General features: G+C 42.3%; 1 protein-coding gene across 1 annotated transcript; it reads right to left on the bottom strand.

Annotated features, from left to right (window-relative positions):
• Window positions 1-225: 225 nt before the first annotated feature.
• LOC110627061 lies at window positions 226-1,068 on the bottom strand. Its single transcript, XM_021773293.2, has 4 exons — window positions 832-1,068; window positions 627-750; window positions 489-545; window positions 226-385 (listed from the first exon to the last, which is right to left on the bottom strand). Exons 1-4 carry the CDS (start codon window positions 1,065-1,067, stop codon window positions 287-289), a joined length of 516 nt encoding a protein of 171 aa, XP_021628985.2. The 5' UTR covers window position 1,068; the 3' UTR covers window positions 226-286.
• Between the last annotated feature and the right edge of the window lie 22,716 nt (window positions 1,069-23,784).

Raw genomic sequence — 23,784 nt, 5'->3', positions numbered from 1 at the left:
TTACATCAACTCGTCGTGATTTTCCATCAATGTAAACACCTTGACTCCCCTTTTTTGTGTGAGTTGCACAAAATAGTTCAAGTTGAGTTGGTTGTCTACCCAACTTCTTTGCCTACAAAAAAGAAATAATCACACAACACAAGATGCACGAATAATTTCTAGCCATCTATATAAAAATAGAATTGTATAAATAAAAGTAAGAAATAAAAGAGTTATACCAATCTATTCTCATGAACCTTCAATTTTATTGAACCACCAGAGTGTTTCGTAATAGTCCCATCTTTTTCTACGTTTCTATTTGCTTTACCAGCTTCTGATTTCTTTCTCCACTCTGGTGTACTCCAATATGCAACAAGTTCATTCCATATCTCTGCCTCCATCCAATCTTGTCCTAAATTGTATAGATAAGCAACATCTGTCTTCTTGTGCTTGTGCAACAATTCGCTCCTAACTCTATTAAGAATGTCTCGCAGTCTTTCTTTACCTACCTTTTCCCAAGCAATTCGAACCATACCTTCTTCACTCTCATCCCATGCATATCGACTCTACAAATAACAATCAGTGTTATGTAAATTTAAAAAACTTAAAATGCATATTATAAATTTTAGAATATAAGTTGTATTTACCCGAAAAAGTCCGAAGAGCTCGTCTTTTGTCTTTAAAGGTATTTCTGACCAAGTTTTCCATGGAGCAGTATAGCGCATCTTAATGTCATTAGTGATTGATCTAGTAACTGTGGAATCTAAAAAACTGCAATATTTTTATATATAATGAGTAGTTGTAAGTAATAATACATATTAAATCAATAGCAAAAAGTTGTATATGACTTACACAGTTCCTTTCAATCTAATCAATTGTCGATCAGATGGGTTTGATGGGATAGGATGTCCCAAATTCGGACCTCTAGTTCGAACTGATGATGATGAGGATGCATTTGCTTGGCCCCCTAATGCTTGTGGAGTGTGCTCCAGTATTTCCTCCTGCACCTGTACTGCCTCATCTATTTCATTCATAGACAGATGTTGGCTATGTCCTCTACCTCTGGATGATACTGCTCTTCGAGGCATCTGAAAAAATAATTGTCCATAAGTAACATATCAAAGTAGAGTTGAAAGGAAGGCATGTAAAGCAAACCCACAAATACTATTTTAATTCATGTCTTTAATTAACTAACTACTTTTAAATATTATTACTTTTTAAAAAAAGTTAAATTAATAGATTAGTTTGTTAATCCATTCATTAATATACTAATCAAATCAAATTAATTTCTGAAATTTATTTTTTTATTCTTTTTTCTCTAATTCCTTAATCACAAGAGTCTTTGCTAAATCCAATATTGCTTTATTAGACAAAAAGGAAAAGAAATGCAGTTTAAATGATGACACAATTAGATAAAACAAATTATTATTTGATTTATTGGCCCACAATTATTATTTGATCTCTTTTCTCAATTAAAATTATATATATTTTAAATAAAAAATTAAACCCACATTAATTACAACAATAGCCAGCATGCTGCTGTGCGATGCTGCTTTGCAGCAGCAGTTGCTGTTGCCGCAGCATGCTTACTGCTGCGCGCATCAAGCAGTTGCTGCTGCTGCTGCCCAGCAGCAAGCAGCTGCTGCAGCAAGCAGCTGCTGCCCAGCACCAGTAACATGCTGCTGCAGCTGCTGCTGCCCACAATTATATTTTTTTTTGAAATATAATTAGTAAAACTAAAAATATATTTTGATTAATACAAATTTATAACTAAATGAATAATATTTTCACTATATCATAACATATTCAAAAACTAAAACTCAAAATTTCAATAATATAATAAAAAAGCTAAAAATCAAAGTAGACACTTACTTGATAGGCAGTAGCGGAAGTGGTGGCAGTGGCGAGCGGCAACGCTGTGGTGGCGAGAGGAGCGTCCAGCAGTGGCGAGCGTCCAGCAGCAGCGACAGTGACGGGACCAACGGCGGCGGCGGCGGCGGCGGCGATTGCGGCAAGGGGAAAGATGTGGCATCCAGGAGAGGAGAGGAAGTGGGCGGCTAAAATTAGAAGTGAGGATGAAAGAGATGATTAGGGTTTTTTTTATATTATTTGCATTTTCTGACGGATTAGCGACGGAATTTATTCCGTCGCTAATATTTTTATAATCCGTCACTAATCCATCAGAAATCTATCAGAAATACCAAAATAAAATATTTGTCGCTAATTCCGTCGCTAAATTTTATTTTCCGACGGAAGTAATTTCCATCGCTAAATCCGTCGCTGATAGTCCGTTTTTGGTAGTGTATACTGAAAACTCTAGGTTTTAGTATAAAAGCGCCTCTTATGAGAGACAGTTGTAACAGACTTCTAAGAGCTTCCAGAATTCGTAGAAAAATGTAGAGAGCTAACACTCAAAACCTCATCTCTTTCTCAACTTTTAGAATGATTCTAAGATTTTTCTATTAGTATTCTGTATATATATCATCAGAGATCGTATATTTGGACGGTTTGAAATTTGCAACAACTCAATTGAGACAAATGATCTTACATTTCATTACAAAGAAAATAAAAAAATATTTATTTTATCACTTTTATTGCTTTATTCATTTAAACGTGATTTATGTTGGCAATTTTTTTTTTCTATTGTTTTTTTATGTTTAATATGATTAAAATCCGATAGTAATAACAAAGTCCCGTTTAAATGATTAAAATATAATAATTAGCTATGTTCATTATTGGATTAATTAAGATTAAATTTTATGCACTAATTAATTTTTGTATTCTTTGAAAACTTTTAAATCTAAAAAATTATGTGATCTAGATTTAAATTTGTTTTGAGTTCTTTGATAAAGATAATTTTGTTTGGAAATAAATGAGAAATGCAAATGCCCTTTTCAGACTCTTAAAAATTTTAGCAAAAGTCATTTAAGACCTGATTAAATAAAATGGTCCATTTAATCCCTTAAACTATTATATAATAGCTATTTAAACTCATAAATTTTTAAAAATCGCCATTTAGCCTCAAAAATAGTAACACTGTTAAGGCTTCATTTATAAATAAAAAATTAAACATTTAAACCTCTAAAAATAGTTTAATAGCCATTAAAACTCTTATTAGATAAATGAATTTAATTTTTAAATTTTAATATTTAGTTTATAAATATACTTTTTTATATTCATATCGGTAATAAATAAAAATAATAATTTTATAAAATATATAAAATATCATAAAAATTTATAAATATTTAAATTTAAAATTATTATAAAGCATAAAAGAATAATTCATTTTTAAAAAATTTAAATGAACTTTTATTTAATTTCCTTTAATTAAATATCAATTTTAATATTAATATCTCATTTAAAAATTTATAAGTGTTATTAATATTACATATATAAAATAAATAATATAAATCATAAAAATATATTGGAAAATTAATTTATAAGAAACTAATTAATATTATAAGATATTTTCTTAATTAATTTACAATATTATTTAAATCTCATATTTATATAAGAAAATTATATTTAAAATTTTAATATATTTTATTATTTTTCTTGTTTTTATTCCAATATGATATATTGTAATAATTGTATTGTTTTAAAGATATATTAGAAAATTTTTAAAAGATTTTCTAATGTTAAAGTTTGACCTTTAGTTAATGATGTGAACGAAATAGAACCGTGCTGTGATTGGTTAATTCTGCAAAAAAGAGAATGTGAGTGGTTGTTGTCTACAGTAGCCACTCTGATGCTCAAGTCAATAAATTGAAAAATAGGGTGAATACAAAGAATTGCTTAAAACTCAAGAGTAGTTGTGTAAGAATTGCATACATTTGTTTTTGTGATCACTAGCTTTTATACTGTAAAAAAATGGAGTTAATTATAACATTCTCTGGAACAATAGTGACAAAGACCATTGAACCTTCTTGTTATAGGTCCATAGGTGAATGAGTGTATTTGTGTTCTCATGTAACTATTTCTCCTTTGTCCATTATAATTATATGAGTAAAAGGTATGATGAGTGTGATAATTATATGAACTAGAAATATGCGCTCTAAATAATCATTTCTTTTATATGTAAATTGCCTAAGTGTGTGCCTTATATGAACATTGTGACTAGTGGATTGGTGTACATGTGCATTCTTTTTAGGTGCATTACTACTAGAAGCTTTAGGTACATTTCCATTAGAGCTAGACACTTTAGGTTCATTCAAATTAGTAGCTTTAACAAAAATAGTTTTAGAAAGACTACTTGAGTTAATTTATCATAACCAAAGCCATACTTGATGCTAGGAGACTTTGAGAGTCTAATATTTCATCAAGTTTGTTCTTACCTTTAAAAATTTTGAAAGAGAATTTTTCAACTCAAGGATTTTATTTTTAAAAATTTTATTTTCTAATGAGAGCTCATCTAATGATTTTTGTAAATGATATTTGAGGGTAAAGATTCCTTAGATGAGTTCTCACTTTCTCTTTTTAAGTTAACTAACTCACTTTTCAAAACTTTATTTTTCTTATGACACTTTTCAAGTTCATCATTTATTATTTTTAAAACACTAACAAATTCATCATATAAAAATTCAACAATATCATCACATATAGTAATATCATCAAGTGTAGTTACCTCATCGGAGTTTTCCTCTAAAACTATGAAGCACATGTTGGCAACTTCATCACCAATGTCATTATATTTTTTGAAAATTTTTAAATTATTTATCTAATCAAATTATTATTTTTTCATTAATTATAACCTACATAGAGTTTTAATAAGAATTATCTATTAAAGTAATCTCATCAATAAAATTACAAAAATATTTAAATAACATAATACAATAATTATCTTAAATATTTTGTTTAATTTTTGATATTGCTGAAACGAAACTGTGCCACGATTTGTCACTTTACAAGAAAGAGAATGTGAGGTGGTTGGCGCTTATAGCAGCCACTCCAACTGTAACGCCCCGGAAAACCGGACCGCTACCGGCGCTAGGATCCGGGTCGACTTAAGGCCGCCGGGACCCGTAGCAAGCCTGACATATAACCTGTAAACCTGTATAATCCCATACATGATCAACAACATGCATAAAAATTAAAACTTTTCTTCATCCATACTGTCATCAACTAACTCAACCTGTGCATACTCTGATCATATACATAACATAGTCCCTCTGTGGGATCTCATCAAGCCTTAAAGGCAAAACAACCTGTGTTGAGTTAGTTTACATAAACATCATAACATAAGATCATGTATATACAAAGGGATTAACAATATATTATGGTCAAGCACAACTCTATCCTCAATAACCTCATTACATAACATCCTGAATATTTTTACATTTCATCATAATACAATTGTCATGTCCACAAACTAACTATTACATACATATGACTTTTTCTCTTCTTGCCTTCTCTATCTATCCCGTACCTGCCAACCTGGGGGTTAGGGGAGAGGGGTGAGCTAGATGCCCAGTGAGTAGAACTATAAAAAGAATATTTAAAACATGCTACCATGAAATGCGTCACTGCACAAACAAATCACACCACGGATGGACTGATTCAAAAATCCCTCAACTCCATGCCCGGCCCTATTATGGGCACCATAGGACTTCGTATTGCCCGGCCCTATTATGGGCACCACAGGACTTCGTACTCGGAGTTATTGCCCGGCCCTATTATGGGCACCACAGGTCTTCGTATTGCCCGGCCCTATTATGGGCACCACAGGTCTTCGTATATGGAAGGCTAATGAATCATCCTAATGTCCATCCACTATCATCTATCACAACAATACAATGCGGCATAGTCGTGAATTCTAATGCAAACAACCTATAATATGATCATGATGCATGAAGCATGATAAAAGCATTTCATTTCTTAATTTAAAAAAGTTAAGTTTAGTTCCACTCACCTCTGGCTGACTCTGACAAACTCTGTAGCAGCTGGCTCACTGCTGGGGTCCTTGGTTCCTCGGGTCCGAACCTACACAGGTGGACTCCAATGAGGGACCAAACATACATAAACATAACTCTAACATATTCCCCAAAAACCCCCTAAAACATCCTGAAAATATCACATAGAGATATGCATGAAGTGGCTGAACAGGGCACTTTCGGCGGCACCTTCGGCGGCCGAAAGTCCTGGACAGATCCGAAAGTCAGGCACTTTCGGCGGCACCTTCGGCGGCCGAAAGTCCCAGACAGAGACGAAAGTCTCTTTCCGGGGGCAACTTCGGCAGCCGAATGCTGCCTCCACAAAGGGGGTTCGGCGGCCGAACCTGGTTTCTGCCAAAGGGCAGAAACTTGGTTCAAACGAACCTCTTGCCTCCCAAAACCTCCAATCATGCATACAACTCAACCATCACATACATACAAGTTCCTAGGGGCCTCAAAACATCAAATACCCTAACTACAACACTTCAAACATACTCAAACATGCCACATTGTTCATAAATCACAAAAAACCTAACATTTGCTTAAAAACTCATACAACCCTATACATGCCATTCTACCCCATAAAATCACTTAAAACTTACTTAAAACACATGAGGAGCTTAAGATCGGCTCTTACCTCTTGAAGATCGAGAGGGAGACGACCTAACTTGGAGATCCACGAAAATGAGCTCCTGAGTTCCCAAAGCTCCAAAACTTGGTTTAAAAGCTCAAAACCTTCAATGCAAGCTTAAAACTCAAGAAAAATGGTAGAGATTTGGAGGAAGAACACTAGAGTTGAAAAAGGAAGGTCGGAAGCTTGCTGTGGCCGGAAATGGGAGAAAACTCGCCCATTTCGGCTAAGTGCCCCTTTTATAGGTGGCTGGCCAGACCACGTTCGGGGGCCGAATGTGCCTCCGCATCCATGCAATGTTCGGCGGCCGAACTTGACTTTCGGCGGCCGAACCTGAACTTCCCTAACTCATGCTTTCGGGGGCCTAACGTGCCTCCAAAACGCATGCATGTTCGGTGGCCGAACTTGACTTTCGGCGGCCGAACCTGGGTTTTCCTCCAATGCTATTTTCATGTAAAACTCATTAAATTTTCATATTTAAAACCATGAAATACTTTAAAACATTTTATGAAAACATGGTTCTACCCTTCTAGAGGTCTCCGACATCCGGGATTCCACCGGACGGTAGGAATTTCGATACCGGAGTCTAGCCGGGTATTACACCAACGCTCAAGTTAGTAAACTGAAAAAAAGGCGAATGTAAATAATTGCTTAAAACTTAAGAGTAGTTGTGTAAGATTTGCATACCTTGATCTTTGCGATCATTAATTTTTATACTATAAAAAGATGGAGTTAATTATAATAACTCCTGAAAATCTGGTTGGTCTCGTCTAATTGATAGCGGATCCTGTAATTATAAGCGTAATGGGGATCTACTGGATTATTTTCTGCTAACAATAACTTTATGTGAAGACTTGATCTGTTCAGGAGAGGGCGAGTCTTGATAAAGAACCAGGTGCTACGGTGTTCGGGTCTTTCTCTCCACGGGTGGGATCACGTATTGGCTTATCAAACCCTTGCCACATAGCTCTGTCTTATGGTGATAGCCCATGGCTTACTTTGAGTGATTATTGTGTTACATCAGATGTCCTCCCGCTGATCTTCGATTCTTCAAATTCGAAGGTGACAATTGTCTTCACGATTTTGGCCACCTGGCATATCTAGATTGGATTTCCACATTCGTGTTGCTCTGCTTGTCCCTGATCATAAATGATGATTGTCTTATTCGTCGAGCCACATTTAAAATCTGTCGTCGAAACCGTCATATAAAAATCCTACTTCTCATCCAGATACCACTTTTGCTCACAACCGACTTCTATACTTTTAAAAAGATTCGACCATGCACTTTTCATTCACATACTTAAGGTAACTCCTATTCGCTTTCAGTTTTATAGCAATGAATAGGAACACTTCTTCTTCTACTTTTGGTGGAAGTTTTGCCTTAAGCTCCTTCTCTGATGGTCCCATTCATACTTCGGCTCCCATCATTTTGGTGAGGGTGGTCCATGAAAGCAAAGGCAGCTTGATCAGCGACATCCCTTCCATACTAAGGGAGAAAGATATAGAACATCTTCAGAATAAATACCACATCTCTCAAGAAATCTTTTGCATCTTCGCTCCATCCCCGGGCATTCGCGTAGATAACAAGATCCCTGTGAAAAATAGCATCATGGTTTATGAAGAGCAGCTAAAGGCGGGTCTTCGGTTCTTTATAGACCCATTTCTTGCTAAGGTCCTTCGATTCCATAAGCTGTCATTCGCCCAGCTGCACCCCAACAACTGGAGGATCTTGGTGGCCTTTCGGTATGTTTGTTTTAACAATAACATAGAGCCAAGTGTTTCGCTTTTCTCCCAACTTTACCAGCTGGGTACATGAAAGAATGAAGAGTTCTGGTTCTTCAACGGGAGAAAATGTCAGATGCTCTTTGACCGGATCCCCTCATCTTTGAAAAGGAGGAAAAAAAAATTTTCTCATTCTCCGCCACCGGGTGTCTGGGGATTTCAATCCCCTTCGAATGAGCTGGAGCATATATGTGGAGCTAAGAAAGGATGGAGTCCAGCCACAGAGAGTGAGGAAGAGGCTTTGGACCTCTTCCAAACGATAGCCACGTCCCAAAAAATAGATATTACCAAGGCAGTGAGGAATATCATTTTATCTTGACAGAGCCATCTCCAGGAGAGCCAGACTCGGGGTCCTCACCCTCCAGTCTTTCCAGCCTTGGGGAAAGCACCTCCCTGGATAGCGAGTAGGGTATTTTTCTTTTTGACCTCTTTTGTACTTCAAACTGCCTTACTTACTCACTTTTTGCTCTATGCAGATATGGCTAGGTCACGAAACAAGTTTGTCGAGGTGACACATGCTACTCAAAACGGTAAAGCTATTGCTGGTATGATCAGACTTCCACCTAATCGAGCTCGCCAGGCCGAGGAGGGCATCATGCTTCCTCCTCTCCCTGCTGCCGAAGCACTAGCCCCCACTCAACTCGAGTCTTCCATGAGGGGTGAACCTGAAGCAGTTACTACCTAAGCCAAAACTTCACAAGGAGAGGCTAAAGTGGAATTCACGTGGCCTTAGGGCATCCAACACCTAGCGCTGGCTCTGACCTGGACAACTTCTCTTCTCAAGGATCTCCGGCTGTTAGTCCTTATAGCTAAGAACACCTTAGGCCCGAGGATCGTCATCCGTTGAATGTTGTCAAAATAGACGATCTTTATGACAATATTATACACTCCGCAATAGAGAGTGTCCTTTTTTCTTACATGGCCAAGGAGCGTAACAAGACTCTGAGGCGAGAGTTTGATACCTAGGAGACATACAAAAGTCTCCTGTAAGAGAAATGCTCGAGGCTGAAGGCTAGGGTCAAGAAAGTGGAGGGTATAATGAAGGAGACACTAGAGTCAATGGACAAGCTCCAGGAGGACCTGGATCAGGCAAATACTTCAAAGTCAACCCTCAAGAATCGGGCAAAGCAACTGAGGATCAAGTGGCCATGCTTTAGTGCTAAGTCCAAGAGCTAGAGTCTCAAGTTAAGGAGAGCCAAGCCACCTCCAATAGAATTGCTGAACTAAAGGTCGAGCTTCAGGAGACAGTAGCCTAGGGAGGAAAGATGTTCGTCGAGGGCCAAGACTTGATCAAGAAGGAGTTGGTGAAACGGTTCCCTTCTGAAGACTTTTTCTAGATAGACGACATCTTCCTAAAGGAGGAGGGGAGATAATGACGAGCAAGAGGAGGAGGAATAAGCTAAGGACAATTCCACTGACTGAGTCTCTACAAATGATGTAATAAAGGTAGAGAATGAAAATGCAATAGAGACTCGGGAGGAGAAAATTGAAGGCATCCCTCCTCCCATGTAATCTTTTGTAATCTTTTAATGAAAATATATTTTTTTTGCATATCTTGCTATTATCTTCATTGGCTTGTCTAAGACCCTCGTCTAATCAAGACTTAAATAATCATTTAAAAAATGGGCTAAGAGATTAACACCCAACCAAAGAACCCGGTAAACATTTTCTTTGCCAAAAAATGATTAAAACAAGCTCGTTAACAGGACATAACACCCAGTCACTGGCCCAACTGGCGCCCTCATCGTGGCCATAAAATAAATAGCTTGGAAAATTTGCAAAATAGGACCAACACTCGAACATGTGGCCTGGCGGATACGGGTCTTATGGCCTGGGCATGAAATGCCTTAGTAACTTTTTGTACGGCAGGACTAACACCCAGTGATCTGGCTTAGTGTAAAATCCTTAGAAAATTTTTGTAAAACGAGGCTAACACTCAGTCGTGTGTGTAATACCCGGCTAGACTCCGGTATCAGAATTCCTACCGTCCGGTGGAATCTCGGATGTCGGAAGCCTCTAGTAGGGTAGAAACATGTTTTCATAAAATGTTTTAATGTATTCCATGGTTTTAAGTAAAAAGGAAATGAGTTTTTGCATGAAAATAGCATTGGAGGAAAACTCAGGTTCGGCGGCCGAACTTGGGGTTCGGCGGGTGTGCCTTAGGCCCGCGAAGGCATAAGTGAGGGAAGCCCAGAGTCGGCCGCCGAACCTCAAGTTCGGCCGCCGAACATGGCATGCATGCGGAGGCACATTCAGCCCCCGAACGTGGCCTGGCCAGCCACTATAAAAGGGTCCCTTAGCCGAAAACGGGCGAGCTTTTTCCCCATTTTCGGCCAAGGTGAGCTCTCCGCCGTCCCTCACCAATCTTTGATGTTTTTCCTCTAGATCTTTCAAGATTTTCATTTGTTTTAACTTTGTTTTGAAGATTTGAGCTTTTGAGCAAAGTTTTGGAGCTTAGAGGTTCAAGAACCCAATCTCTCCCACCTCCGAGTTTTAGGTCGTCTCTCTCTCGATCTTCAAGAGGTAAGAGCCGATCTTAAGCTCATTGCATGTTTTAAGTAAGTTTTAAGTAGATTTATGGGGTAGAATGCATGTTTAGGTTATGGTTATGTTTATGGGTATAAATGTATGTTCATGAACAATGTGAATGCTTGATGTGTTGTAGATGGGGTTTTTGATGGTTTGAGGCCCCTAGGGACATGTATGCTTGTGTATGTGTGTTGTAGAATAGGTTTGATGCATGTTTGGAAGGTTTGGAGGCGAAATGTGCAAAAGGAGCCAAGTTTCTGCCCTTTGGCAGAAACCATATTCGGCAGCCGAAGGACTTTCGGCCGCCGAACATGGCTGGGGAGGCAAGCCTTTCGGCTGCCGAAGCCTGCCCCCGAAAGGAGACTTTCGTCTCTGTCTGGCAGTTTCGGCCGGCGAAAGTGCCGCCGAACATGCATGAGTTTCGTCTCTGTCTGGGAGTTTCGGCCGCCAAAGGTGCCGCCGAACCTGCCTGACTTTCAGCTCTTGAGGGACTTTCGGCCGCCGAACCTGCCGCCGAAAGTGCCCTGTCCAGGCCTCCTTTGCATGTTTTTCTATGGTGGTTTCATGATGTTTTAGGGGGTTTTTGGGAGTAGTTTAGAGATATGTTCTAGTATGTTTGGTCCCTCATTTGAGTCCACCTGTGTAGGTTCGGACCCGAGGAACCGAGGACCCCAGCAGTGAGTTCAGCTGCTTCGGTGTTGTCAGAGTCAGCCAGAGGTGAGTGGAACTAACCTTAATCTTTTAAATTGAGAAATTAAATGTTTTATCATGTTTCATGCATCATGATTATGCAATAGGATGATTGCATTAGTTTTCACGAATATGCCGCATTGCATCGATTGTTGTTGATGTGGGTGAATATTGGATGACCCAATTAGTCCATGACAGGAAGACTAGGACCCCATTCTACGGCCTGGCACAGAGTAAGGAAAGACCAGGACCCCATTCTACGGCCTGGCACGGTTATGGGACTCGAAGACCAAGAGCCCAGAGGAGGCCCTGGAGCAATGGTAAGTAATGTATGTTATGACAGGAAGACCAAGACCCCATGCTACGACCTGGCACAGAGTTAGCTTGGACTAATTGGTGACAAGTTCACCCAACCCTTATGTGAATTGTCTGTGTTATGATGCATTTCATAGAGCATAGTGTTAATATGTTTTATAGTCCTACTCACTGGGCTTTTAGCTCACCCCTCTCCCTTTACCCCCAGGCTTGCAGGTACAGTATAGAGCAGGAGTCCGGATAGAGTAAAGAAGTCATGTTTGTGTAATAGCTAGCAATGGACATGATCAAATTGTAATGTAATGTCTTAATCAGTATAGATATGTAATGAGATGATGTTTATGGATGTTAGAGGGGTGCTTGACCATAGACTGTTGTTATCCCTTTTAATACATGATCTAAGAGATTTTTATGATGTTTATGTAAACCAACTCAACATATGTTATGTCACCCATTTGGGGGCACTGATGAGATCCCACAGAGGGATCAATGTTATGTTAATGTTTATGCACAGGTTGAGTTTGGTTGATGTACATGGAAAGAAAAGTTTTAATTTTTATGTATGTTGTTGATCATGTATGGGATTATACAGGTTTACAGGTTATATGTCAGGCTTGCTACGGGTCCCGGCTGTAATACCCGGCTAGACTCCAGTATCGGAATTCCTACCGTCCGATGGAATCTCGGATGTCGGAAGCCTCTAGTAGGGTAGAATCATGTTTTTATAAAATGTTTTAAGGTATTTCATGGTTTTAAGTATTATGGAAATGAGTTTTTGCATAAAAACAACCTTGAAGGAAAACTCAGGTTCGGCCGCCGAACCTCAAGTTCGGCCGCCGAACATGCATGCCTTCGGGAGCGCCTTTAGGCCCCCGAAAGCATAAGTGAGGAAAGTCCAGGTTCGGCCGCCGAACCTCAAGTTCGGCCGCCGAACATGGCATGCATGCGGAGGCACGTTCGGCCCCCGAACGTGGCCTGGCCAGCCACTATAAAAGGGTCCCTTAGCTGAAAACGGGCGAGCTTTTTCCCCATTTCCGGCCAAGGTGAGTTCTCTGCCACCCCTCACCGATCTTGAGTCTTTTCCTTCAGATCTTTCGAGTTTTTCACAAGTTTTTACTTTGTTTTGAAGATTTTTGACTTTTAAGCAAGTTTTGGAGCTTTGAGGTTCGAGAACCCAAAAATCTCCCACCTCCGAGTTTAGGACGTCTCTCTCTCGATCTTCAAGAGGTAAGAGCCGATCTTAAGCTCATTTCATGTTTAAAGTAAGTTTTATGCAAGATCTATGGGGTAGAATGCATGTTTAGCTCATGGTTAGGTTTATGGGTTTTATTTGTGTTTTTGGACAATGTGAGTTGCTTGTGTGTTGTAGTTGGAGTTTTTGATGGTTTGATGCCCCTAGAAACTTGTATGTTTGCTTGTGTATGTTTGAGGAATGTTGTAGAATAGGTTTATGCATGTTTGGATGAGATAGGAGGCATAAATGCATAGGGGAGCTGAGTTTCTGCCATTCTGGGAGAAACCAGGTTCGGCAGCCGAAGGAACTTTTGGCCGCCGAACATGCTTGTGGAGGCAGCCTTCGGCTGCCGAAGCTTGCCCCCGAAAGGAGACTTTCGTCTCTGTCTGGGACTTTCGGCCGCCGAAGGTGCCGCCGAACATGCATGAGTTTCGCCTCTGTCTGGGAGTTTCGGCCGCCGAAGGTGCCGCCGAACCTGCCTGACTTTCGGCTCTGGAGGGACTTTCGGCCGCCGAACCTGCCGCCGAAAGTGCCCTGTTCAGCCATTTCTTGCATGTTTTTCTATGATTGTTTCATGATATTTTAGGGGGTTTTTGGGGAGTTGTTTAGAGTTATGTTCATGTATGTTTGGTCCCTCATTTGAGTCCACCTGTGTAGGTTCGGACCCGAGGAACCGAGGACCCCCGCAGTGAGTCTGTTGCCCCAGTGTCTGGTCAGAGCTATCCAGAGGTGAGTGGAATAAACCTTTATGTTTAAAGTAAATAAATTTCAAAGTTTTGAGCATTGTTCATGCATCATGAATGCCATGTGATGAATTAGGTTGCTTGCATTAGAATTCACGAATATGTTGCATTGCACATTTTGATGTTGATGTGGATGAATGTTGAATGATCCATAGCCCTCGATCTATGATATGACGATATGATATGTACGGTACGGAAAGTAAGACCAGTGGGACCCATTCTACGTTCGCTGGCACTATGTAAGGGAAAGACCAGGACCCATTCTACGTTCTGGCACAGTTGGACACTGTTATGTTATGATATGTAAGGGAAAGACCAGGACCCATTCTACGTTCTGGCACAGTTGGACCATGTAGAGGGCTATTGGTGACAAGTTCATCCTTGATGTGATTAGCTGTGATGTGATGCATTTCATGTTATCATATGTTTTAAGTATTTTATTATTCTGCTCACTGGGCTCTAGTAGCTCACCCCTCTCCCAATTTCCCCAGGATTGCAGGTACAGGGTAGACCAGGAGGTTTACAAGAGTAATGAAGTCTGGTATATGTAATAGTTAGTGTGGACATGATAGATGTATTAATGTTATGTAAAAGTACAGTTCAGTCATGTAATGATATTGAGGATTAGATATTGTGCTTGACATTGTGTATGAGGTATCCCTTTTATTACATGATCAAAAATGTTTTATTATGTTCCTGAAAGTCAACTCATCTTTTGATGTATCGCCCATTGGGGCATTGATGAGATCCCACAGAGGGATCATGATTATGATTATGGCTATGTGCAGTGTATGTTCAGGTTGAGTTGGATGTATGAAAGAAAAGTTTTAAATTTTTATGTATTTTTTCTTGATCATGTATGGGATTAAACAGGTTTTCAGGATGTATGTTTGGCTTGCTATGGGTCCCGGCGGCCTTAAGTCGACCCGGATCCTAGCGCCGGTAGCGGTCCGATTTTCGGGTCGTTACACCGGCGGCCTTAAGCCGATCTGGATCCTAGCGCCGGTAGCGGTCCGATTTTCGGGTCGTTACAGAGTGGTATCAGAGCCCTAGGTTCATATGGTCGGACCTAGAGTGTCGGGCTCATAGATGTTATAGAAGGTCAAGCACAATAGGAAAGATCATGTCCACTAGGATAGGATGTGGAGTCCTGTCTTGTATGATGATGTGAAATGCCATGATAATATGCATGTGCATTAATGATATGCTATGATATGTGATGTATGTGATGCGGGTTCATGTGTTCCCACATGAACCATATGATGTTAATGTTTGTGCTATGTGTACTGTTTTTCAGAAAACAGGATGAGAGGAACTCGTCGATCTACACGATTGACTGGAGTGCCGCCTGAGGATGAGGGCATGAGCGCCCGTCCTCCAGCATTGCCCAGGGCAATGTCTAGCAGGTCTAACAGAGAAAGAGCAGCAAGAGACCCTAGAAGGTCTCTGGATCTGGGTAGGAGCAGATCAGTGAGGGGAATAGTTCAGGGAGGAATGTCAGAGGATATGGGGGATGATATGGATGTAGAGCAAAGAAGGGATGGTAGTTTGGGTGTAACGACCCGAAAATCCGGACCGCTACCGGCGCTAGGATCCAGATCGGCGTAAGGCCGCCGGGACCCGTAGCAAGCCTGACATATAACCTGTAAACCTGTAAATCCCATACATGATCAAACAATCTCAAAAGAATTATGTAAACATTCTCATATGTCAACCAAACTCAACCTGTACAATCACTAATCATAGCATAACTTAAACATTAATCCCTCAGTGGGATCTCATCATTGCCCCAATGAGCGATACATCATAAGTTGAGTTGGTAAAACATAAGCATCAATAGACATTAAAATCATGTATCAACAAGGGATTACAATTCTCATAGGGTCAAGCACAACTATAACCTCAATATACCCCATTACATAACATACTATAATCTCTTACATTACATCATAGTACAATTATCATGTCCACAATCTAACTTATTACATAAACATGCTTCAAAACTCTGGCTAACCTCCTGGTCTACCCTGTACCTGCACATCTGGGGTTAGGGGAGAGGGGTGAGCTACAAAGCCCAGTGAGCAGAATAGTAAAACATTTAAAACATATGATAACATGAAATGCATCACATCACAGCTAATCACATCAAGGATGAATTTGTCACCAATAGTCCTCTACACATTCCAATAGTGCCAAGGGCGTAGAATGGGCCTCACTGGTCTTTCTCTTACATACATAACATAACATAACATTCCATAGTGCCAGGGGCGTAGAATGGGCCTCACTGGTCTTTCTCTTACATAGTGCCAGGGGCGTAGAATGGGCCTCACTGGTCTTCCGTACCATATCATCATCATATCATAACATAGGAGGACTAAAGGATCATTCAACATTCATCCGCATCATCAACATAATATGCAATGCAACATATTCGTGAATTCTAATGCAAGCACCCTATTATATCTCATGGCATTCATGATGCGTGAATCATGCTAAAACTGATTTATTTATTTAAAAGCATAAGAGTTATTCCACTCACATCTGGGTAGCTCTGACCAGACACTGGGGCAGCAGACTCACTGCTGGGGTCCTCGGTTCCTCGGGTCCGAACCTACACAGGTGGACTCAAATGAGGGACCAAACATACTAGAACATAACTCTAAAAACATCCCCCAAAAAAACCCCTAAAACATCTCAAAACATCCATGCAAAACATGCAAAGAAAGGCTGGACAGAGCACTTTCGGCGGCAGGTTCGGCGGCCGAAAGTCCCTCCAGAGCCGAAAGTCAGTCACTTTCGGCGGCACCTTCAGCAGCCGAAAGTCCCAGACAGAGACGAAAGTCTCATTTCGGGGGCAACTTCGGCAGCCGAAAGCTGCCTCCACAAGGGGGGTTCGGCGGCCGAAACTCCCTTCGGCTGCCGAACCTGGTTTCTGCCAAACGGGCAGAAACTTGGTTCACATGAACCTCTTGCCTCCCAAAACCTCAAATCATGCATAAACTTGTTCTAAAACATGCATACACATCATACGTCATACCTAGGGGTCTCAAACTATCATATACCCCATCTACAACACTTCAAACGACACATAAACAAGCTACATTGCTCATCCAAGCATCAAAACCCATAAACTCATGAATAAGCCTAAACATGCATCTCTACCCATAGATCTTGCATAAAACTTATTTAAAACACATAAGGAGCTTAAGATCGGCTCTTACCTCTTGAAGATCGAGAGGGAGACGACCTAAACTTGGAGATCCACGAAAATGAGCTCCTGAGTTCCCAAAGCTCCAAAACTTGGTTTAAAAGCTCAAAACTTGCAATGTGAGTTTAAAACTCAAGAAAATGGAAGAGATTTGGAGGAAGAACACAAGAGTTGCAAAGGGAAGGTCGGAAGCTTGCTGTGGCCGAAAATGGGAGAAAGCTCGCCCATTTCGGCTAAGTCCCCTTTTTATAGGTGGCTGGCCAGGCCACGTTCGGGGGCCGAATGTGCCTCCGGATCCATGCAATGTTCGGCGGCCGAACTTGACTTTCGGCGGCCGAACCTGGACTTCCCTCACTCATGCTTTCGAGGGCCTAACGTGCCTCCAAAACGCATGCATGTTCGGCGGCCGAACTTGACTTTCGGCGGCCGAACCTGGGTTTTCCTCCTATGACTTTTCATGCAAAAACTCATTTAATTTCATACTTAAAATCATAAAACACATTAAAACATTTTTATAAAACATGATTCTACCCTTCTAGAGGTCTCCGGCATCCGAGATTCCACCGGACGGTAGGAATTCCGATACCGGAGTCTAGCCGGGTATTACATTCTCCCCCCCTTAAGAACATTCGTCCCCGAATGTTCCTCAACTAGTACATGCATAGCAAAACAACATAACATACATACATAACACATAGCACACAAGGATACTAACCTCTAAAAGAGATGGGGATATTGCTGGAGCATGGACTCCCGTGTCTCCCAGGTGCATTCTTCTATATTGTGGTGGTTCCAAAGGACTTTCACCATCGGGATTTCCTTGTTTCTTAGCTTTCTGATCTGGGTGTCTATGATCCGTACTGGCTGCTCAACATAGGTGAGATCCTCTTGGATCTCCACATCAGGCTCACTAAGAACCTTGCCCGGATCTGATACAAACTTCCTCAACATGGAAACATGGAAAACCGGATGGATTCTTTGCATTGAAGCAGGTAAATCCAGCTTGTACGACACATTCCCGACCTTTTGCAATATTTCGAAGGGTCCGATGTATCGTGGAGCTAGCTTACCTTTCTTCCCGAACCGAACCACTCCTTTCATTGGAGACACCTTGAGCAATACCAGATCCCCCTCCTGAAACTCTACCTGTTTCCTGCGGATGTCTGCATAACTCTTCTGTCTGCTTGCAGCAGTCTTGATTCTTTCTCTGATTAAGGGTACCACCCTGCTGGTGATCTCTACTAGTTCAGGCCCTGCCAGGGCCTTCTCTCCTACTTCTTCCCAACAGACGGGTGATCTGCACTTCCTCCCATACAAAGCTTCATATGGAGCCATCCCGATGCTAGCATGATAGCTGTTATTGTAGGCGAACTCCACCAAGGGTAGATGTTGCCTCCAAGAACCGCCAAAATCTAGCACACACATTCTGAGCATATCCTCTATAGTCTGGATGGTCCTCTCTGACTGTCCATCAGTCTGGGGATGGAAGGCAGTACTGAAATCTAACCTGGTACCCATAGCACTCTGCAGACTCCGCCAAAACCTGGAGGTGAACTGGGGTCCTCTATCTGACACTATAGAAACAGGAACCCCATGTAGTCTGACTATCTCATCAACGTACACTTGCGCCAACTTGTCCACAGAATAGCCACTCCTGACAGGGATGAAGTGAGCAGATTTGGTGAGTCTGTCCACAATCACCCATATGGAGTCAATCTGTTGGACGTCGCCGGTAACCCCACTACGAAGTCCATAGCTATATTCTCCCATTTCCACTCTGGAATAGGTAGCGGGTTAAGCATTCCAGCCGGCTTCTGATGTTCCAGCTTCACCCTCTGACATACTTCGCAGGCGGACACAAACTGTGCCACTTCTTTCTTCATCGCTGGCCACCAATACACCTTCTTCAAATCTTGATACATCTTGGTGGCCCCGGGGTGAATGCTGTATCTTGCATTATGAGCCTCTCTCATAATGTCTCCTTTTAGCCCTATGTCATCTGGTACACACAGTCGACTCCCATAGCGGAGGATCCCCTTACTGTCAAATCTGAACTCACTATCCTTGCCTGACTGAACAGTCCTGGCAATCTTCACTAACTCTGGGTCCTCATGCTGTTTCTGAGCCACTTGCTCCAGAAACACGGGTGTCACTCTCATGTGGGCCACTAAAGCACCGGTACCAGACAACTCCAGCTGTAGGCCTTCATCAATGAGCTTGTAAAACTCCTTCACCACTGGTCTCCTCTCTGCCGTGATGTGGGATAGACTGCCTAGTGACTTCCGGCTTAGGGCGTCTGCCACGACATTCGCCTTACCCGGATGGTACTGAATCTTGCAATCATAGTCACTCAGCAACTCTACCCATCTTCTCTGTCTCAAGTTCAAATCTCTTTGACTCAGGATGTACTGCAGGCTTTTATGATCTGTAAAGATCTCACATTTTACCCCATAGAGGTAGTGCCTCCACATCTTGAGTGCAAAGATGACTGCTGCCATCTCAAGGTCATGTGTGGGGTAATTCAACTCATGCTTCTTCAGCTGCCTAGAAGCATAAGCAATCACCCTCTCATTCTGCATTAGCACACAACCCAGTCCCACACGGGACGCATCACAAAAGACTGTAAAGTCCTTATCACTAGATGGCAGAGCTAAAACTGGTGCTGAAGTCAACCTCTTCTTAAGCTCTTCAAAACTCTCCTCGCACTGGTCGGTCCACACAAACTTCTGATTCTTCCTGGTTAGTCTGGTCAGAGGAGTTGCTATTTTCGAGAAGTCCTGAACGAACCTCCTGTAGTAACCTGCCAAACCCAAGAAACTCCTGATCTCCGTCACTGAAGTGGGTCTAGGCCAGTTAGCCACAGCTTCTACCTTCTTGGGGTCTACCTCTATACCATTTTCTGACACCACATGCCCCAAGAAGGAAATGCTCCTCAGCCAGAACTCACACTTGGAGAACTTGGCATACAAGCCATGCTCCCTCAAGGTCTGTAGAACCATCCTCAGATAATGGGCATGCTCCTCTGCATTCCTGGAATACACTAAGATATCGTCTATGAAGACAATAACGAAGTGATCCAGGTACTGGCTAAACACTCTGTTCATGAGATCCATGAATGCTGCAGGGGCGTTGGTTAACCCGAACGGCATTACAAGGAACTCAAAATGCCCATATCTGGTCCTGAAAGCCGTCTTTGGCACATCCTCATCTCTGATCCTCAACTGATGGTACCCAGATCTCAGATCTATTTTGGAGAAACAACCCGCTCCTGCTAGTTGGTCGAATAGATCGTCGATCCTTGGCAAAGGGTACTTGTTCTTGGTAGTGACTTTGTTCAACTGCCTGTAGTCGACACAAAGTCTAAGGGATCCATCCTTCTTTCTCACAAACAAAACTGGAGCACCCCAAGGTGAGGTACTCGGTCGGATGAAGCCCTTTTCTACCAACTCTTGCAACTGTTCCTTCAACTCTTTCAATTCTGCTGGCGCCATCCTGTAGGGAGGGATAGAGATCGGTCTAGTTCCAGGCATCAGTTCAATCTCGAACTCTATCTCCCTAACAGGTGGTAAACTTGGCAACTCGTCTGGGAACACATCTAAAAACTCATTGACCACTGGCACTGCGGCGGGCTCTCTAATCTGACTGTCTAGCTCTCTCACATGAGCCAAATACCCCTGACATCCCCTCCTAAGCAACCTACGAGCCTGAAGAGATGAGATCAAACCTCTAGGTGTACCCCTCCTGTCTCCTCTGAAGACGACCTCTGATCCATCCTGACCTCTGAACCTGACTACCTTGTCCCTGCAGTCCAAGGTAGCGCCATGGGTAGATAACCAGTCCATCCCTAGAATGACGTCAAAATCTGTCAACTCTAGAACCACAAGGTCGGTGGACATGCATCTCCCCTCAACAAACACAGGACTACACTGGCAGACTGACTCTGCCACTGATGGATCACACTTGGGTCCACTGACCCAGAGAGGACACTCTAACTCAGAGATCATCAACCCTAACCTCTGGACGGCTCTCGGTGTAACAAAAGAATGAGATGCACCAGGGTCCATCAAGGCGTACACATCTAAACAACCAATGACTAAGTTACCTGCCACCACGGTGTTAGATGCATCTGCCTCCTGTTGAGTCATCGTGAAGATCCGTGCTGGAGCTGATGGACCTTCACCCCTGAAACCTGCTGAAGAAGAGGCTGCCCCTCTCCCTCTGCCTCTGCCACTGGCCTGCGTCATGGCTGGAGCTGCTGGCTGCGCTACACTGCCTGAAGTTGTCTGCTGGGACTGTGCCCTCGGGGCTGCTCTTGGACAATCTCGAGACATATGCCCCTCCTGACCACATCTGTAACAGGCCGTCGTCCCAAACCGACATACTCCCCTGTGTGGTTTACCACACCTTGCACAAACTGCATTATCCGCACCAGAGCTTGAGCCACTCCCTAGTCCCAGACTGGACTTAACCTTGTTCCAAAACTTGTTCTTCTTCGACTTCTTGGTGGTACTGCTCCACCTCTTGCTGCCTGAAGCTGCTGCACTAAAAGAAGAAGAGCCTGGGGTCTTAGAACCAGAAGGCTGTGCCACTGACTGCTTAACTGTTCCCTGAACGATGGCACTGGCCTCCATTTTCCGGGCCATATCCACTATGGCATGGAAGCTCTCCCTATCTGCTGACTGGATCAAGGAGGAATATCTGGAGTGGAGTTTCATGATATACCTCCTTGACTTTTTCTGATCCGTGTCAAGGCTTTGCCTTGAAAAAGGCAACAGCTCCAAAAATTTGTCTGTGAACTCCTCTACACCCATCTCATCAGTTTGCCTCAACTGCTCAAACTCAATCATTTTTAGCTCCCTCGAGCTATCGGGGAAAGCCCATCCCGCAAACTCGTTTGCGAACTCTTCCCAAGACATGCTATCCACTTTCGGGTTCACATAATTCTTGAACCATTCTCGTGCCTTCTTGCACTTAAGTGTGAACCCAGCCATCTGAATGGCTCTACTGTCATCAGCCCCAATCTCATCCGTGATCACCTTAACCCTCTCCAGATACACAAACGGGTCATCCCCTTTTTCATACTGGGGAGCACCCAACTTCATATAGTCGGTCATCTTGACCTTGCTCCCACTGGCTGAGCTAGGTCTAGAAGGTTGGGTAACTGGGGCTGCTGGTTCTGCTGGAGGAGGTGGAGGTGCAGCATCCCCTGGGGTAGGGTTTGCTGGATTTGGATAGTAAGGTGGAGGTGGATACATTGGGTACTGTGAATATGGTGGGTAGTAGGGCGGGTATGGCATCTGTGTGGGATAATGGCTAAAGCTGTGGTAGTCCGATGTGCCTCCCATCGAATACCCAGGGTTTTGTGAGAAGTGTGGGTAGTAGGGTGGCTGAACAAATCCCGAGGCCTGAGTGCCTCCTTGGGACTCTCCCATTCCTTCTTCTGACATACTAACTCCCAAACTGCCATCCCTCCTCTTCTCTACATCCATATCATCCCCCATATCCTCTGATGCTCCTCCCTGAACTGTTCCTCTGACTGATCTGCTTCTACCCAGATCCAAAGACCTTCTAGGGTCCCTTACTGCTCTGTCCCTGTTGGACCTGCTAGACATTGCCCTAGGCAATGTAGGAGGACGGGCGCTCGTGCCCTCATCCTCAGGTGGCACTCCAGTCAATCGTGCAGATCGACGAGTTCCTCTCATCCTGTTTTCTGGAAAACAGTACACATCACATAAACATTAGCATCATATGGTTCATGTGGGCACACATGAACCCTCATCACATACATCACATATCATAGCATCAATGCACATGTATATAATCATGGCATTTCACATCATCATGTAAGACAGGACTCTACATCCTATCCTAGTGGACATGATCTTTCCTATTGTGCTTGACCTTCTATAACCTCTATGAGCCCGACACTCTAGGTCCGACCATATGAACCTAGGGCTCTGATACCATTCTGTAACGACCCGAAAATCCGGACCGCTACCGGCGCTAGGATCCAGATCGGCGTAAGGCCGCCGGGACCCGTAGCAAGCCTGACATATAACCTGTAAACCTGTAAATCCCATACATGATCAAACAATCTCAAAAGAATTCTGTAAACATTCTCATATGTCAATCAAACTCAACCTGTACAATCACTAATCATAGCATAACTTAAACATTAATCCCTCAGTGGGATCTCATCATTGCCCCAATGAGCGATACATCATAAGTTGAGTTGGTAAAACATAAGCATCAATAGACATTAAAATCATGTATCAACAAGGGATTACAATTCTCATAGGGTCAAGCACAACTATAACCTCAATATACCCCATTACATAACATACTATAATCTCTTACATTACATCATAGTACAATTATCATGTCCACAATCTAACTTATTACATAAACATGCTTCAAAACTCTGGCTAACCTCCTGGTCTACCCTGTACCTGCACATCTGGGGTTAGGGGAGAGGGGTGAGCTACAAAGCCCAGTGAGCAGAATAGTAAAACATTTAAAACATATGATAACATGAAATGCATCACATCACAGCTAATCACATCAAGGATGAATTTGTCACCAATAGTCCTCTACACATTCCAATAGTGCCAAGGGCGTAGAATGGGCCTCACTGGTCTTTCTCTTACATACATAACATAACATAACATTCCATAGTGCCAGGGGCGTAGAATGGGCCTCACTGGTCTTTCTCTTACATAGTGCCAGGGGCGTAGAATGGGCCT

Source organism: Manihot esculenta, chromosome 11 (genome assembly GCF_001659605.2).
Source record: "Manihot esculenta cultivar AM560-2 chromosome 11, M.esculenta_v8, whole genome shotgun sequence".
Lineage (NCBI taxonomy): Eukaryota > Viridiplantae > Streptophyta > Magnoliopsida > Malpighiales > Euphorbiaceae > Manihot > Manihot esculenta.
The sequence above is the reverse complement of the archived record's forward strand: the minus strand, read 5'-3'. Positions and strand labels throughout refer to the sequence as shown.

What these genes read in the sequence shown, in the direction of transcription:
- LOC110627061 (XM_021773293.2), bottom strand. Translation starts at nt 1,067, where the DNA reads ATGCCTCGAAGAGCAGTATCATCCAGAGGTAGAGGACATAGCCAACAT. An exon ending in ATTAGATTGAAAGGAACTGT is followed by an intron (nt 751 to 831) that starts GTAAGTCATATA and finishes AAAATATTGCAG; the next exon opens with TTTTTTAGATTCCACAGTTA. An exon ending in AGCTCTTCGGACTTTTTCGG is followed by an intron (nt 546 to 626) that starts GTAAATACAACT and finishes TGTTATTTGTAG; the next exon opens with AGTCGATATGCATGGGATGA.